This window comes from Saccopteryx leptura, chromosome 11 (assembly GCF_036850995.1).
Source record: "Saccopteryx leptura isolate mSacLep1 chromosome 11, mSacLep1_pri_phased_curated, whole genome shotgun sequence".
Lineage (NCBI taxonomy): Eukaryota > Metazoa > Chordata > Mammalia > Chiroptera > Emballonuridae > Saccopteryx > Saccopteryx leptura.
The window spans coordinates 40,606,166-40,624,106 of record NC_089513.1 but is presented as its reverse complement, the minus strand read 5'-3'; the positions used below and the strand labels follow the sequence as shown (position 1 = coordinate 40,624,106).

General features: G+C 42.7%; 1 protein-coding gene across 4 annotated transcripts in view; it reads right to left on the bottom strand.

The window, feature by feature from the left end:
* Positions 1 to 17,941, bottom strand: part of KCTD1 (potassium channel tetramerization domain containing 1) — a 206,032-nt gene that overhangs the window by 46,135 nt on the left and 141,956 nt on the right. For all 4 annotated transcript variants that reach the window (XM_066353438.1, XM_066353440.1, XM_066353439.1 and 1 more), the window contains exon 2: positions 6,476 to 6,654. In XM_066353438.1, coding sequence (XP_066209535.1) covers positions 6,476 to 6,654 — 179 coding nt within the window. The remainder of the gene's footprint in view (positions 1 to 6,475; positions 6,655 to 17,941) is intronic.

Here is a 17,941-nt window from a genome sequence, read left to right as displayed (position 1 = left end):
TTACTGAAGAACTGGCTTTTTAGAACTTAACAGAAAACCCAATTTCATCATGAAAAAAAAAGACTTTTGATGCTGGTTTCCTTTACTCTTTGCCTATATAACTGAGGAACAATTTTAGAAAAGCAGTATTGCAAGATGAAGAGACAGAGAAGAGGAAAACTTCCCCTTTACCCTGGAGAAACTTTCCATTTTTTGTATGCTAGGTGCTTTTCTTCCTTTTATATCCTCTGTAAAATACTTCCCTTCTTTTAAAGATCAACCAATCTCACCAATCAAAACTGTTGTTCACCATTAGTCAGACTGTCCTTATTTTATGCATTTCTATAGACGTTTTCACAGCAGCGAAGATATGCTTCCTTTGCCCTTTGTGTAGAGCCTATAGGTCTCAGGTTGGTGTCTAGTTATCTAAAAACCCCAGCAACCTGGCCCTGGCCGGTTGGCTCAGTGGTAGAGCGTCGGCCTGGCGTGTGGGGGACCTGGGTTCGATTCCCAGGCAGGACACATAGGAGAAGCGCCCATCTGCTTCTCCACCCTCCCCCCCCTTCCTCTCTGTCTCTCTCTTCCCCTCCCGCAGCCAAGGCTCCATTGGAGCAAAGATGGCCCGGGCACTGGGGATGGCTCCTTGGCCTCTGCCCCAGGCGCTAGAGTGGCTCTGGTCACGCCCCGGAGGGGCAGAGCATCGCCCCCTGGTGGGCAGAGCATGCCGGGTGGATCCCGGTCGGGCACATGCGGGAGTCTGTCTGACTGTCTTTCCCCGTTTCCAGCTTCAGAAAAATACAAAAAAAAACAAACCCCGGCAACCTATTCTGTGGCTCTTTAACTTGATATGCATATTGCATGATACATCATGATGATCTAAGGGACAGGTTATAATTGAAAGCTTTCTCTTCAGTGCCATGCAAGCATTCTGAAAGAAAGCCCAGGCTACAATTTGGCAAATAGGACACATTTCTTTTTCGGCATTTTTGTGGCGATTCTGAAACGTGGGTCTGGTGCTGCTGGACCCACATCTAGGTATGGTAGTGTGAAACTGGAACTGTGAGTCATAAAGTCACAGCACAGATCCCCAGCCCAGACACAGGATTACAGGGAACTCCCTCGGCTGGCACGCAACAGCAACACGGAGAGGTGAACGTTAGAATTCAGCTGACCTGAGAGTGTGGGCACCACCAGCCCCTTAATGTTGCCCTTATCGGACTTTCAGTGCGAGGTGACTGACACATCGGAGTGAAGCAGGAGCCACGTCTCTGCTGGGGATGCATCTCTGTCCTCAAGCTACAAACACACACACACCCCTTGGGTGGCCATGGGTGTGTCTACTGCAAGACTGAGTGTCTTGAGTTTTGCAATTATGTACATATGCCATTGTGCTTAGTAACTCAGCTGCCAGTCAGGAGACTGATTCGGCATAATCCTTCTATGTGGGAGTTAACTTGTGTATTAGGTTTAAAATATACAAAAGCTCTGTCCAGCAGTGAGATCGAGTGGCTCGGGATGGTAACAGGAGATCTTGTCTTTCACCTCTAGGCCACCGACAGGCAGTCAGCTCTTTTACCCAAGACCTCTGTTTCATCACCACTCCATGGTCTTAGTGAATTAATAGTATCAGCTCCCTTTCTGGTTTGAAAAAGTCCACATCTGAACAACCATCAGTGCAGCTGCTATTCATACTGTTTTTGTTCCAGGTGATAGTAGATGACATAGACCTAAATTTGAACTCAGAGTTGTGTCTTTTAAAGCAGTCACAGAATGATTCTTCAACATCACACACTCATGTGGCTCAAAAGATATATCAGAGTGTCAAAGGTAGGAGGTTTTTAAAAGGTCATGTAATTTGGTACCAATCTTAATTACTTATGACAAATTAGTTAGATACCTAGATTTTTTGTGATCAATGATATTAACAATGGATGCCTTGGATTTCTGAATCAAATATAATCAGGTATGTTCTTAAAATCTGCAGGAGTCAGGATAAGAGACCCAAGGGAGGTCCGCTTCCCAAGTCTAGATATTTACAACTGATAAATCAAGCTGTTAAAAGTATGTTCTATCTTCTTTGCATATCCATTGAAAATCTTTTCATGATAGTGATATATTTTTCTTAACTCTTTTTGTTTGACCTATTTGATGTAAAATTATTGCAGATCTGAAACTGGGTGTTTTTCTTGGTGGTTGCAATTCAAAACAGCAACTGGGACAGGACAGTCAGAGGCTCCTTGCAGGGAACAGAGTTCGCCATGGAAGTGGCGGGGGCCAGCTTCTGTCTCAACAACACCTCCAAAGAGCTGTTTTGCATTTTACACAAAGGATTGGTAAACACAGAGCACATTACCAATGCAGGCCAAAACTTCATTAATTTCAAAATCGCAGTACCTTTAGCTAAAAAGCACCCGATGATGGAAGAGAACAACAATGGGAGTGATTAACTTGCCAGATGTACAAGTCAACTTGTGTATTGAATCCCTACTCAGTCAGGGCTCACAAGCCAAAATAACGCACATGGGTGCTCACACAGTAGAACCAGGCGACCTTGGTAATTAAAGAAATGAAAATCCAAGGTGTTTTCTTTCCGTGGAATGGCCACTTTCTGGGGATGATGTTCTACAGGTGATCATCAGCCGAGAGGGTAGTAAATAGACAACAGAATAAGAAACATCACTTTCAGCATTGAAAATTGGAGGAACGGCTTTTTGCAGGACCTTTGAAATCGTAGGAAGACATAACGTTTTTTAAACTCACGTGTTACAAACAAATTAGTACTTTCACACTACAAGTCTGCCCTTGAATCCTAGAAAACAAAACCAAGAAAAAGCCCCCCCCCCCCCCCCCAGGAAGCAGGGTGTTGTAAAGGCGGTGGGAAGGGCAGGGAACGGTCCCAGAGGGTGAGGAGGGCTCTGAGTACGCCAGAATCTAGAGATCTTGAATTGTAGTTATTTGTAATACTCTGTTCTCGGGTATTCTAATGTCCTAGGATTTATCCCCAAAGGGCTGATGATAGACAAGAGATTTTCCCAGAAACTGGAAGGAGCACCCTGGTATCTATGTGAAAAGCATGAAAAATTGTTTCTTTCCTGTATCTTTGACTACTAAAATTTGTAGATGGCTCCCTTAAACTGACTGTTGCTGTAAAATGAATATTTCATTACATACCAAAAACAAACACAAAAACAAAACAAAAACCCAAGAGGGAACAAAGCAACACACAGTGGTCAACTCGACATCGAAACCAGTGTCATCTACTTTAAGTACAAGCAGCAGAAACAGGAGTTGCTTTGTAAACTTGTTTCAAAGAGTCTTGCTATACGTTTAAAAGTATCTCCTATTGATAGAGATGGTCTTGGATGGCGCAGCGATTCTGCAACAGGTGGGGGCATTTAAGATCAGGAGCCAGAAAGGCGCAGGTGAGGAGTTTCTCGGGTCTGTAGTAATTTGGGCAAGAATCCAGAAGTAAGGCTGTTTTCATGGTCTAGGAAATGAAGGAATGAAGTATACTTGGAATTTGGAAGGCAGTTTGAAAAGAAACAATTGCTGGGTTTGGCAGAAGATTAAGTATAAAGGCAATACTATGTGTTTGGCGTGGAGCCATAGCGTGCTTTTCGTAATCGTATTTAATCCTCCCAATAACCTTGCAAGAAGACATATTTGTGTTGACTTTATAAGAAGACAGGCGCTCTGAAACTGGACCTATCCAGGGCCAAACAACTATTAAACAACAGCATCAACATTCACACCTGGGACTAATGAGCCAGAAATTATTTTTATGTAGCCCCCTGATGCTGTGACCCACAGCACAGGGAAAGACTGGGAAAGGAAGATGAACAATTTCATCTTTTCTAATTTAGCTAATTTATGATGTATAAGTATCCGGTTGGGGAGGGATAGGTTTAACTGGATTTTTTTGGTGTTTTTTTTAAACCTGTGTATAAAAGCAAAACATATATAATTTTGTGTTTTCCAGTAACCACATTAAAAAAGTAAAAAGAAACATGAAATTAATTTTAATGACATATTTTATTTAACTCAAGATATTATTATTCCAACAGGAAATCAATGTAAAAATTATTGAGACCGTGTACATTCTTTTGTACTCTTTAAGACTCGGTGTGTATTTTACACCTAGAGGACATTTTGGTTTGGATCAGCCACGTTTCAAGGCTCGACAGCTGCACGTGGCTAGCGGCCGCCACAGGAAGCAATGCAGATGTCCTGGACTGAGATGAATGAAATCATGGAGTGTGGCTGGTGAGGAGCAAAAGGCAGACTTTTAGAAATACCCATGAGAAAAGAAAGAAATATCCATGGTGAGGTGGCCAGAGGAAGACTCTCCAGTAAGGCACACTTTGAGCTCTTTAATGATATGAAGCACCAAAATGATTAAAGTGGCAAATTCTTCTGGAGAGAGGAACTGAATAAACAAAGCCTCCAACCACTACCAACGGGCCAAGTGACACCGGGGAGCTTCCCAAAGGTCTACACCCCAGTGGGCCCTTAGCTAGAGGGAAGTCACCCATCCAGCTGCAGTGAGCCCTAGAAGAAAACCTGCTTACATCAGAGGCAAACGGTGTCATTATTAACTTCCCTCCTGGTTCAGAGTTTAAAGATCAGACTGAAGCAAAAGGCCATCAGACCAGACTGGTGAATTTTTCTATAGATAAGGATCTGCTGTTTGACTCTCACATATGTTTTGTAACTTGTCTCCTAGAGTTAAGTGTCATCTGAAGAGACACAGTGATTTTCTATTGTTAGTGCTGGTATTAGTGGGTTAGAAGAAATGGAAATAGACATTTTTAAAAGAGCACTACCTATACAATAATATTCTCGAGAAGGATAGCTACTATGTAACATGATTTTGTAGACCCACTACAATGTACTTAGTCAATGTGGGACTCAAGATTACTATAGGACTGATGTGATCATTTCAATTAAAAATATACAGTTATTTTGGATAATTGAACTAATAGGCATCTATTAATTTAAATAATTTCATTTTGATTGTAGAAATTAAATCTGAAAATCGAGAGAGAAAAATATTTCATCTTTCTTCTTCTCAACCTTCATGTTCTTTCATAAAGAATCAGGTAGTGCAGTGAGATTAACTAACAAAACAAACAAACCAAAACCCCCAGTGTTCATACAGTTGTCAGGATGACAGTGCTATCTACTCAGGCGGGAAGCCATCTTGTCACTTTATAAGAGAGCCTTGAAAATGCAACTGGTGCCCTCCTGAAGCCCAAGTGGTGTGCTTGCATCTCACATGAAAAGAGAGAGAGAAACCCCCTTCCCCTTAAATCAGCCGCCTGAGTTCATGCCTCCTCCCCTATCCACCAGTACAGCCGGTGAAGGTACATTTCCTTATGGTATCTGGGCACAGCCCCCAAACCTAGGCAGAGCCAGGAGAGTTGTCCCAGGGTACAAACACAATTGATTCCTCGGAACTCCTTTACAAATGAGTGGGTGGGGGTCATGGGAGGGCACATCTCGCAAGCATAGTGTTACATCTAGGTGTAAACCACTCTCCATTCATACACGTTCTGTATTTATTTAACTGCTCTCATAAGTTTCATTGCTTTCTTTTTTTTTTTTTTTGTATTTTTCTGAAGCTGGAAACGGGGAGAGACAGTCAGACAGACTCCCGCATGCGCCCGACCGGGATCCACCAGGCACGCCCACCAGGGACGATGCTCTGCCCACCACGGGGCGATGCTCTGCCCCTCCGGGGCATCGCTCTGCTGCGACCAGAGCCACTCTAGCACCTGGGGAAGAGGCCAAGGAGCCATCCCCAGCGCCCGGGCCATCCCTGCTCCAATGGAGCCTTGGCTGCGGGAGGGGAAGAGAGAGACAGAAAGGAAGGGGGGGGGGGGTGGAGAAGCAAATGGGTGCTTCTCCTATGTGCCCTGGCCGGGAATCGAACCCGGGTCCCCTGCACGCCAGACCGACGCTCTACCGCTGAGCCAACCGGCCAGGGCTGCTTTCTTTTTTTAAAACAAGACTATCTTGGCTTCCTGGACTTTTGCATACTGTTCTAAATATACTGCCTCACTGATAACAGTCTCTTTTATTTTTTCCCCTGAGTTCACAAGTTGGTGGGACAAGTGATCGCCTATAAAACTCTAAGAATTGATACACAAGTATTTTAGAAGAAGTGGACAGAAAAAAGGTTTGGGATAAAAATCACTGTCCTTTTTGTACTACACTAAAAAAAAAAAAATGTGAAGACCTCTGCAGAGTGAAATAGCATTGGACTCCATTCTCACATGACTTTTTTACGTGTCCTTGATTAAGCTATGGGTCAAGCCCTGACTTGTAGAAGATTTAGAGCACGTCCAAGAGCAGCCTTGGGAGTAGGGTGGCCTGCGTGGGGCTTTCAAGTCCTAACCCTGGCCCCCGCGAGGCCAATCTGCTATGCTGGTCAAAGGAAAAACAGGTCATCAAATACATGCACTTCTGAGTGTGACGTTTCCATGTTTTGAATTACCTTGATTCAGGGTATTTGGTGAGGGTGGCCAGGCTGCTGGTGTACATGTGGCCGCCCACATCAATGTGGACGGGAGCATTGGATTTTGTGAGTTGTGCTGGAGTAGGAATGCCTTGGTTGTTCAGTGGAGACGCAGGAGATCTAGTGATCAGAGGTCTTGACATATTGGGCCGACTGTCCTACGGAGAGAAAAGCAAGTTAGGCATATTTTCTTTTTTCCATGGAGAGAAAGGGAACACATACATCATAAAGAATAAGCCAGCATTGGGCAATAAAATCAGCAAGCTCTCACTTTTGTTATAATGAATGTTAGAAAAACATATTCTGTAACAAAGGGAAACCTTCCCATGCCTTGACCCAAGGAGCTGAACTATAACGTTCATTTCAAATCATTCTGAGCACTATGACAAACTGTCCTCATGACTCCTCGCATTTAACAACTGGTAAATGGTATGTGGAGAAGTACTGTTCATTCCAATGAAAAGATAATCAACACTTAAAACAATACACATTTAAATAAAATATGTATGCTTTATCCTTCTCTTTGAAAACCTTAATGTGGTGCAGTTGAAGTAAATACACACTTTTTAGCACCTGTGATCCAAACAATGTTTCTCCAATTAGGAAAAAGAAGACATGACTGGTCTAGGCAGCAGCTCCCATACTCAAAGCAACCAGGTACCATAAGCTTATCAGTCAACAGATGAGAAAAAAAGTCTATCCACACTCTCCCCATTTGTTTCCTGTTTCTCTTCCTATAGGACTGTGGTCTGAGGATGCTTTGAAAAAAAGTGTACAACAGTCCCCCTATTCGTGGTCTCACTTTCCATAGTTTTAATGACCCACAGTGAATCGTGGTCCAAAAAGATGAAACAGAAAATTCTAGAAATAAACAGTTCATAACTTTTACACTGTGCACGGTTCTGAGCAGCATGATGAACTCTCTCTCCATCCTGCTGAGTTGTACACAGGATGAGTCATCCCTTCGTCCAGTGGATCCAAGGTGTAGGCACTCCCCACCCACTAGTCCCTTTACCAGGTCTTGGTTATCAGATCGACTGTCACAGTACAGCAGTACCTGTGTTCAAATAACCCTGTTTTACTTAATGTCCCTAAAGCACAAGAATAGTTTAAACTTTGTCCTAGGTACATGTGTATAAGAAAAAACAGAGCCTGTACGCAGGGTTCGACCGTATCTGCAGTGTCAGGTACCCCCTGCGCTAAGGGGTACTGCTGTACACTCCAGTGATGAGTGTGTGGTTACGAGCCACAAGAGAGCTGCTCTTCCGTATGGACTTTTTGAAGATGCCAAGTTCCCAAGGCAGAGCGGAGACAGATGTTGATGTGCAATGTTTAGTCCCGCAGCAAAGGTGCAAATGTGAGGAAACAGAGCAGAAGGCAATCGCATGGTGGCAGCAAGAACATGTAGAAGAAACTGTCCTCTTTGAGAAAATGAAATATTACATCTTTCCCACGGAGACAATATAAATATTTCAAACACTCTCCAAACATGGCGGATTGCTTCTAGAGGCCAAACCACAGACAAGTCAAGTCAGGTCTCAGGCACTCAATGAAGGGGTCAAATATTTCAAGTCTACAAATGAGGAATAAGCTAAAATAACATTTATGTCTGAATTCTGAATACAAGTATATTCTCAGATTTATAATGTAGCCAGAGATTGTTTTCAAACATACGAACAATGTGTGCCCAGGCCAGTGATGAGTAGAATAAAGAGATTTTGAAAAATATCTTCGATGGAGATTACGAATGGGAAGTCATCTAATTTTTGTACATAAAACCCAGCACGATAAAATAGAAATTTGCAAAACATCATAGATTTTGTGATATGAAACAGCTTTAGGAGCTACCTGGGGCACAACTGTTAGATTCCTTAGCATTAGCCGCATGTCCAGCAAGAAGGCGACGCCTTGCTTCCTGAAGCCCTGCACCTGCTGGGAACGAGGTGGGGGCCCCCTTTCCACAAAGCGCAGACCACCTGCCTCGCGCTCTTCTCCATCCTGAATTTACCAGAGCCCCGGGGCGGTCACAGAAAAGGAGTTCATGTTTTGTTTCTTAAATTGAGTGGTGGGTTCATGGGTGTTCACTAATTATTCCTTATATGTTCCTGGATATTTTCAATAGTGCAAAATAGATATGGAAAAAAAAACCCCCAAAGGATATTTGTTACGCAGAGAAAAGAAGTTAAAGAGGTATTGCGTAGGGGGGAAAAAAACCCCTAAAAAACAAAGACACAGTTGGTAGGAAATATAAAACAGTTAAGGTTTGGAAATATTAATAAAATCTGGTGGCCAGAAAACACATTTTTCCTTTGAAAATGCAATCATATGACCTCTACTTTTAAGAGCTACATACTACCTGACTTCCTTCTGGAAAAAGAATTCCTGGCTAAAGATCTGGCTCCCCTCCCCCGTTATAATTCAGCCCATCACAGCAGCACACTGCAGTGTCTGTAATAGTTTTTCAATTGGACACATTCTATATCCTGCCCGAGGGTGCTCCGGCAAAAACGAACAGATTTGCAGGGTTAATGCTGTACTTAGACTGTGACCTCATTCAGCACAGCTCTAACACTGCGAGGTTTATCTAGAAGCAGAAAAAAAAAAAGCATAACTGAACCGTTGAAGGATTCCAGATTTCTCACAATATGTACCATTTACATTGTAAATCATAAATGTATGGATATTGCTAAATTGAAAATTAAACCAGTGTTTCCTCGGCTGGGGTTGGGGAGGAGGATTCACCCTTAAGAGCAGGGAGGGAGTTTCATGATGGCAGGGCTCAGGCTGCCCAGGTTTCTGGGGAACCCTCCCTCCCAGCTCTTCTCATAGACTCTCTTTCCATCCTGGAAGCGTTTCCTGTTCTGTATCGTCCCCTTAGTTAAGATCACTTCTAAGGCATTAGTTGATACTAGCTAAAGGAGTCAAGGGTTTGCATGCAGTATTTTCTGTACTGGTTCAGACTGAAAGCACTTTTAAAACCCACAGGCTGGGAATGGGGGAGGGTATCTGGGACTGTTCTTTCAACTCCAGATGCTTTAGCTAACTTCTGGCAAACCCCTTCTTCATCTGTGACTGGAGCTGAGGCTTCCTCTTCATCTAGACCAGTGGTAGTCAACCTGGTCCCTACCGCCCACTAGTGGGCATTCCCGCTTTCATGGTGGGCGGTAGCGGAGCAACCAAAGTATAAATAAAAAGATTTAACTATAGTAAGTTGTTTTATAAAGATTTATTCTACCAAACAGCGCAAATCCAACATAAAGTACTTGGTAAGTAATTATTATTATATGCTTTAACTTGCTGTAACTCTGCTTTATAAATTTTATAAAGTAAAGTTACTTCCCTACTTTATAAATCACCATTACTGTGGAACCGGTGGGCGGTTAGAAAATTTTACTACTAACAGAGATACAACAGTGGGCGGTAGGTATTAAAAGGTTGACTACCCCTGCTCTAGACACTAAAACCCGGATGGGATGCCTGTCCGTGCAGCAGCAATTTCCTACCAGCCCAGGGATGTGGCCAGTGTTCAGAATGGCCGACCAAGAGCTGGAGAGAACCTGGGTTCTCAGTGACAGTGCGAGGACACCAAGTCAACCGCTCTGAGCCCCCTATCTCTACATTTCCTGTTACTTAGCAAAATAATTTTTTTTTTTTTTGGTATTTTTCTGAAGTTGGAAATGGGGAGGCAGTCAGACAGACTCCTGCATGTGCCCAACTAGGATCCACCCGGCATGCCCACCAGGGGGCGATGTTCTGCCCATCTGGGGCATTGCTCTGTTGCAACCAGAGCCATTCTAGCGCCTGAGGCAGAGGCCATAGAGCCATCCCCAGCGCCCCAGCCAACTTTGCTCCAATGGGGCCATGGCTGCGAGAGGGGAAGAGAGAGACAGAGAGGAAGGAGAGGGAGAGGGGTGGAGAAGCAGATGGGCGCTTCTCCTGTGTGCCCTGGCCAGGAATTGAACCCGGGACTCCTGCACGCCAGGCTGATGCTCTACCAACTGAGCCAACCGGCCAGGGCCAAATAAATTTATTTTTAAAGTGAGGTTGAGTTGGGATTTCTGTTACCTGTCCTGATAAAATACTCCCTTTCCCCCCCTTCCACAGCTGACTTTCCATGAGATCATTTGGCTTGTTGATATCTGGCCGGTGATGCCAAGGACAGCCGCTGCCTAATAGATGCAGCAGAATTTTCTGTCATACTATCACCACTCTTCAACTCTACTTTCCCACCTGTTCTTCCCTTGAATCACTCACTCGTCATCACCTCAGTCTGCATGTCTTTTCCTGCTACTTCTGATGAAATGAAAACCATAAACTTTAACCAGGAAAAGGGGTACAAATGTCTTAGATGTGCATCATCACTACTGAAACACAGCTCAGGGCACTGATGTGTATTCGGGACGGTGGCCAGGCAGAAGGCTGTCTCTGATGAACCCCCTCCTGGATGGAACACTCACCTAGGGGAGAGGAACCACGCCCTGACACTAAGCTATGTGTCACTGCCCCTTCCCTCTGTAGATCCTTATTCCTTTCTTCCATGTGATTTATGAGCAGCTCCTATGTGCCAGGCACTGTACCGAGGGATGGATCCGTAACAGTGAATGTGACAGACTGCTCCTTGGCCTTCTAGGCTTGCTGTCCAGTGGGAGAGAGAAGAACGAGAACAAGCAAGTACTACCAGGCAGGGAAGGCCGGGTTACTATAGTCATTTAATGGAGGACATGTACCCAGGCTTGAGGGCAGGGGGACAGAGAAGGTTCCCTAGAGAAAGTCTGTGCTGAGATCTGACTGAGGAGTGGTCCCCACACAGTGGGATGCTGGGAGGAGGGTTCCAAACAGTACTGCCAAGTCCCCAAAGGGAGAGCATATTATTTCCCTCAAGGTGGAGGGCTGATGCAGGGCACAGAAGCTTGTAACATCAGGGTCTGAGAACCACAGGACTGTAGTTGACCCTTAAACAACAGGGATTTGAACTATTCAGTTCCACATAGACGCAGATTTTTTCCCCCCAAAATAAATGCCTGTACTGTGTTTGATCTGTGGTTGGGCGTCCACGGATATGGAGGGCTGACCATATGCACTGATCTACGTCATTTTATACAGGGGACTTAAGCATCCTCGGATATTGATAGCTGTGGGGGCCCCGAAACAAATCCCCCTCGGATACCAAGGGACAAAAGTTCTGGGGCAGTCAAAAGTTATAATCAAATTTTTTACTGCCCGGGGGTCAGTGCTCCTAACCCTAACGTTGTTCTGCTCATGGGTCACCTGTAAACAATAACTTACAATGAAAAAAGAAATAAAACCCACCATAACATCCTTATGTGTGGAAAAGAGTAAGATGAAGAGGAAGGGAGCTAACAGCCAGCTTTCTAAACAGCACCGTCCAACAGAACTCCCTGCTCTAATGGAAACTGCCAGTATCTGCACCATTCAGAACGGCAACCACAGCCACGTGTGGCTGCTTGAGCAACTGAGGAGCTGAATTGTAATTTTAATTTAATTCATTTTCATTTTCATTTAGGTAGCCACGTGTCGCTGGTAGCTATCATATTGGATAGCACAGTACGCTTTGCTTGATTTTTTGTGTATACATGAAGCCCAAATCATGTCAAACATGAACTGATCACTCATGTGGAAGCAGAGGGACAGTGGTCTTTTAGAACCAAATACAAATGGTCTATGACCCCACAACACGTGCATCTCCCTCCCCCTTCTAACACTATTTCTCCCTTCTTTGTTGATTTTGTGAAAATAAAAGGAATTAATAGCCACATGGCGAGGAAGAAGAATGATGATGCCCACACGGCATCAACGGAGCTGCCAGACAAACGCCGGATCACACGGACTTGCGGAGAGTCCCGCGAATCTGTGACGCCAGAGCGCAGGACGCTGGCCACCACGTTGGGCACTGACAGGGCGGAGTAAGAAGGAGCCGTCTGGAGAGCGCGAGAACTTCTAAATTTGATCTGGGTAGTTACACGGTTGTATCCATATGGATACCTAAGATTTATTCACTTTTTTCTAAATTCTACTTAAAAAGAAAATAAACCAAAAATTATCTTGGAAAAAACTCCTCCAATCAAAACAATTTACTGTTCACACACTCATTTAAATTTGTGTGAAATGTTGCTTTTTAAAAAAACCAAACTTTTCCATTGATTTGAGGTAGGGTAGAAGGGAGAGAAAATGAGAGAAAGAAACACCAACTCGTTCCAGTTAGTTGTTCCATTTAGTTATGCACTCGTTGTTGCTTCTCATATGTGCCCTGACCAGAGATTGAACCCATGACCTTGGCGTGCCAGGACAATGCTCTAACCACTGAGATTCCCAGCTAGGGCCAAATGTTGCTTAAAAAAAAAAAAAAAGCCAAAATGATGTTTACTATTTCTTCTCACCAAATTTGACTAAAATACTCTGACAGAAAACAGCTGTCTGAATTTTTTTAAATTTTTATTTATTTATTCATTTTAGAGGAGAGAGAGAAAGAGAGAAGCAGGAAGCATCAACTCCCATAAGTGCCTTGACTGGGCAAGCCCAGGGTTTTGAACCGGCGACCTCAGCATTCCAGGTCGACGCTTTATCCACTGCACCACCAACAGGTCAGGCCAGCTGTCTGAAATTTTATTCTTAATTCTTCTTTTTCCTCATTTTATTCCTGGATGGATTTTCCAGGCATGTTGATTGGTTTCTCTTTAACATTCCCAGCTCCCAGCTGCTTCCAGTCTGCGGCTTCCTCGTAGCGTAATCATCCATCACGCCGACTCAACAGAGTGGCAATGATTTTTTTGGTTGGTAGGAGAATCCTTCAAGGGATTTGACTTCAGGCATGTTTCAAAAGACGCTAATGAAAAAGTTGCCTCCTAAATCTAACCTAGCTATGTGCTGTTCAAACAGGAGCCTCAGGGGCACTGCCTCAAACAAAAGAGCTGAAGTTTAAACCTAAAGTTTTAATGACTTTATTTGTTAAGAATGTATGCCCCTGTCTTATGTCAGGTTTCGCTATCAAGTTGGACTATACGTATTACCTTTTTTCATTGGGAAAAGAAACAGGTTTCTTAGGGCTATTTCAGGAAAAGCATGTCAATAGTCAAATACTTACCTATATAATTTGATATTGTAATTCATATCATTCAATAGAGCAGCAAAGGGATTTAATTCAACTCATAACTTTTCCACAAATATCAATCTGGTTTAAAATACACGTGCACACACACAGACACACCTCACATACATACACTTAAGCAGCATCTACATTATATAGAATGTCTGGAGCAAAGGGTGTTTTGGTTCATTCTATTTTCTGATAGTTGGCCAACCATTTAGGGCATGCAAACTGTGATCAAAGTATCTTAGTCAAGGATCCTGCTTCCTAGGATAGTAATTTGTGGTTGCCTCAGGAGTGTTATTTCAGGACTGACACAATCCTATTGGACTCACCATAACAGCTTTGTAGAGAAACATCACTTCACTGACCACAGTTACTTAATCATATAAAAAAATTCTCAACAACAATGTCAATGTATTCGTAATAAGTCTCATTTGTTTCTTCCTTCATTCATGTATTATTGGGTGCTGGCCAGGTGTCAAGCTACATGGTCTCTGCTGACTTTAACTAAATAGCAGAATAACCCTGAAGAGGAAAAAAAAATTATTTTTCTTATAATTTCACATGAATTTTTAAAAAAGGCCCCAGTAGCGCTTTAAAATTGTTGAGTACCGTATCATATGATGTAGAGGACAATTTCTGTCAATGTCTAAAGTCAGAGGATAATTAGAATGAAAGTCTTCTGAACAGCCAAATTTGACACCAAATCTTCCCTTCACTTTATTCACAGGAGCCCCCTTCAAACTCATAGATCTGACTCGAAATTCATACCTTCATAACAGTACGGTCACTCGTTTTTCGGTCTATGCAAAAATCATCCAAAATTAAGTCATCCCAAAACCAAACCCCAGACTTAGATTGGAAAGTATATAACATATTATTGAAGAAAAATTTCTTCCCATAATGAGTACAGAGAAACATTTTTACAGGAAAAAACAACATAGCTGGAAAAGTCACCTATAAAGAACACCTGAAGGCGACAAGAGAGTCCTGGTTTTTGAAATCTGAACACCTGGTCTGAGCTCAGGCTTAGCCTTTGTGTCATCTTGAAGAAGTTATCAAACCTGTCGGACTCCAGTTTTCCTCATCTCTAAGACAAGGGTGAATCTTCCCACCCTACAGATAGATGAAGCCGCCGGCAGTCAAAGAAACAAGTCTGCGATGGCAGACAATACAAGCAGACAAAGGGAGTTTCTTTCCTTCTGCACGTGAAAACTGAGATTTGACAAACCAGTAAACCAGCTGTGCAGAGGAGACTTCTGTGGATCTAGTGGGATGTTCAGAGAACACTTAAAGTAGTTGAGGAGGCAAGATTCATGGGTGAGAAAAAAAGCATTTTAACTGATAAAATATTACATTGTGGGGTATAGGTAAGTTTTAAAAATAGGACAGATCCTAACAAGATGCTAGTTACGTGCTTTGGACAAAGTGTACGGAAAGGAAGTAAGAGAATGAAATCATCCTCATAGTATTGATTTTTCACTTCAGATCAAAATCTTATTTCTACATCTTAAAAATAGTAGGCTTCAAAGTTGTTCTAAAATGACCGCAATGCCCTGGCTAAATAGCTCGGTTGGTTAGTGTTGCCCCGATACACAGAGATTGTGGGTTTGATTCCCAGTCAGGGCACATACAGGAACAGATCAATGTTTCTGTCTGCCTCTCTCCCTTTCTCTCTCTTTAAAATCAATAAATAAAACGAAATTTAAAAACCAAATTGCAAGCTTTCCTTTTTTTAAAAAAGGACTGCAACTATGTTAAATTAATCTGCAATTACTTCCTAATCTGGAATAGCAAAATGTTACCCTTCTTACTACTATATATCTATTTCAATGCACAACTTCTGCTAGAGATGGTGTGCCCCCAATGTGCCTTTGTGTTCTTTTCTTTCTCACAATGAAATATGCATCGGAAAAGCTCCCTTATTAGATTACCAAACTGAGACTATGAAAAGAACAACCCTTTGCCAAAATTTCTTTGCTTTTTCTTTTCTCCAAAAGGAAAGAGTACTGGAAAAAAAAGAGAACATTTTGATAGAATTTTGCTGTGTCTTTTACTACCAGATTAATTTTAAAATCAGATTTCTTGGGTATTTTTAAATGTACTTAAAACATCAGAGTATTTTTAAACACACACTTCGGCTCAACCATAAATGTTACTAATTTCTTAAAAGTTAACTCAGCATTAATGCCGAAGCAGTCTCTGTGACAGTTTGGGGAAATTCGGCCGTTTTTTGCAAAAGTATGAATATGTAACAATAAAATGACTCCGGAACCAAAGACACCAAATATGAGTAGGGGTTACGACCAGGTGGTGATGTTACCAGCAAATTTTGGTTTTGTGTTTCTTCTTTTGTGCTTTATGGTGTTGAACATTTGTTACTTTTGAAATTTTTAAAAAGTTCAGTTTTTAAAAAGGGAAAACACTTCTTGCCAAATTAAATGAATTACTACAAGCTCGGCATGCTGCTACATTTTAGCTTCATAATCAGGATTTCTTGGATATTTTAAATGAAGGACTGAATAAAGAAATACAGACATAAAACTGAACTTAGGGACGAGGCTTCCTTCCCCTTTATTTTCCTGCTGGAGAGGAAACGTGCAGGACAGAAAATTAAATGGCCTCAGGTCATGGTAAGCTCATATTCAGCTGACACAGGAGTCTATTTAGCTAGATACTGAAAGAAAGGGGCTGGAGCCTGTGAGTTCCACACTCTTGGGAACTATCAGGTCCTCTGTCCCCTCCCCCAGGGCCCCTCCACCCCGGGATCCAAAACACAGCAAGAACAGGGGGCTCAAAGCCACACGCGCACCCTGAGCTCACAGAAGCCGTGTTCTGCCCACAAGCTCCTGGAAGGAAGAGGCAAACAGCAGCAACGGTTGGCAACAAAGCAGTACCTCGAGTTCAGACATGGCCTTCTCGTCTGAAACCAGAAACCTCTGCACAATGTTAAGTATTCTCACCATTTCACAGAGAAGGAAGTTGACTCTGAGGTGAAGTGGCCCGGCCTGTAATTATCTAGTAATGAATTTACCATGATAGTTACACGCTGGCCATTGTGTGCCAGGATAAGGTTACCACTCTCCATTACTAAGCTATCCATGCTCTGGCTTTCACAAGAGGAGGGCCAGATCTGCCTGGATCCATCCACATTCTTCCGCTCTGTCTGTTCCAGGATGAACACAACTAGCTGAGGGCTTGGAAGGATGGTCAGCGGTCACCGAAGGCAGGGCCAGCCGGCCCAGGAAGTGAACTCCTCCACCCACAATGGACTATTTCCCCACCACAGAAACCTGGCATTTTTATTTACTCCTCCAACTGCTAGTCCTAGATGTTAACTATGGGGCACATCTGCCTTTAAATAGACAATAAACTTGACTTATTGACTTTGGGGATGTGGTCATAAAAATTCCTTGTCCAGCAGCGTCAACAGCGAAATTCCTTCTAACCTTAATTGAGCCCCTGGGAACCTCCTCTTGGGGTTCTTAGATGCCTACTGCTTGATGTTTTGCGTGTAAAAAATAAGTAAATAAATAAATAAGGCGCAGAGGTTTGTAAATATACTGGCTTATTCTAACTTACATAGTAGGTGTGTTCAAAAAGTTAATTTGCTCTCTTGTTCATTCATTTAGAAAACCTCAGCTACTCTACTCGGTGCCAGGCTGGGCACTGAGGAAGTGAACTATTCAGAGTTGAGAGTCTAATGTGGGAATTAGCCATATGCACAGGGAATTCCTGAGGACAGGAGAATCCCCGTGCAAATAACATTCTTTTCGATCAAATTATGCTTTAAATGCTCTGACAATTATTTATTGATATTCCTAAAGGAGCCATGTTGGGGGTAAACAATAGTTTGGTATAGCAAGGAACACACCGTTCCTGGTTTTATGAATCCAGGACACGTTATTTTTAAATAAGACATAGCTATATTTGGTGATTCCACATTACAGGGATCATACTCCTAACTCTGACCCAATTACCTTTTAAAGAGGAAAGGAGCCGCGCAGTTTCTCATGCTGTTGACATCGATCGAGGTTTCTAAATTCAGAAACAGTTTCCCGAGAATTCGGGAAAACAGACCCACGTGTTAGCCTGGGTCATGTCACCGATGATAAAAGTTATATGTCTTTGGCAAGTTATTTTGTCTCTCACTTCAAGTTTTTGCATTTATAATACATGCAAGTTGAGTCAGTTGACCTATTGTGCTTTTATTAGTCCTGATTTTTTTTTTTTTTTACAATTCTATGATTTTAAGAAGTGTAAACCATAGAGATTCAAATGTCTTCAGAAAGTTAGCATTTTAGCTCAGAACTGGAATTTAAAATTCCTTTGAAAGA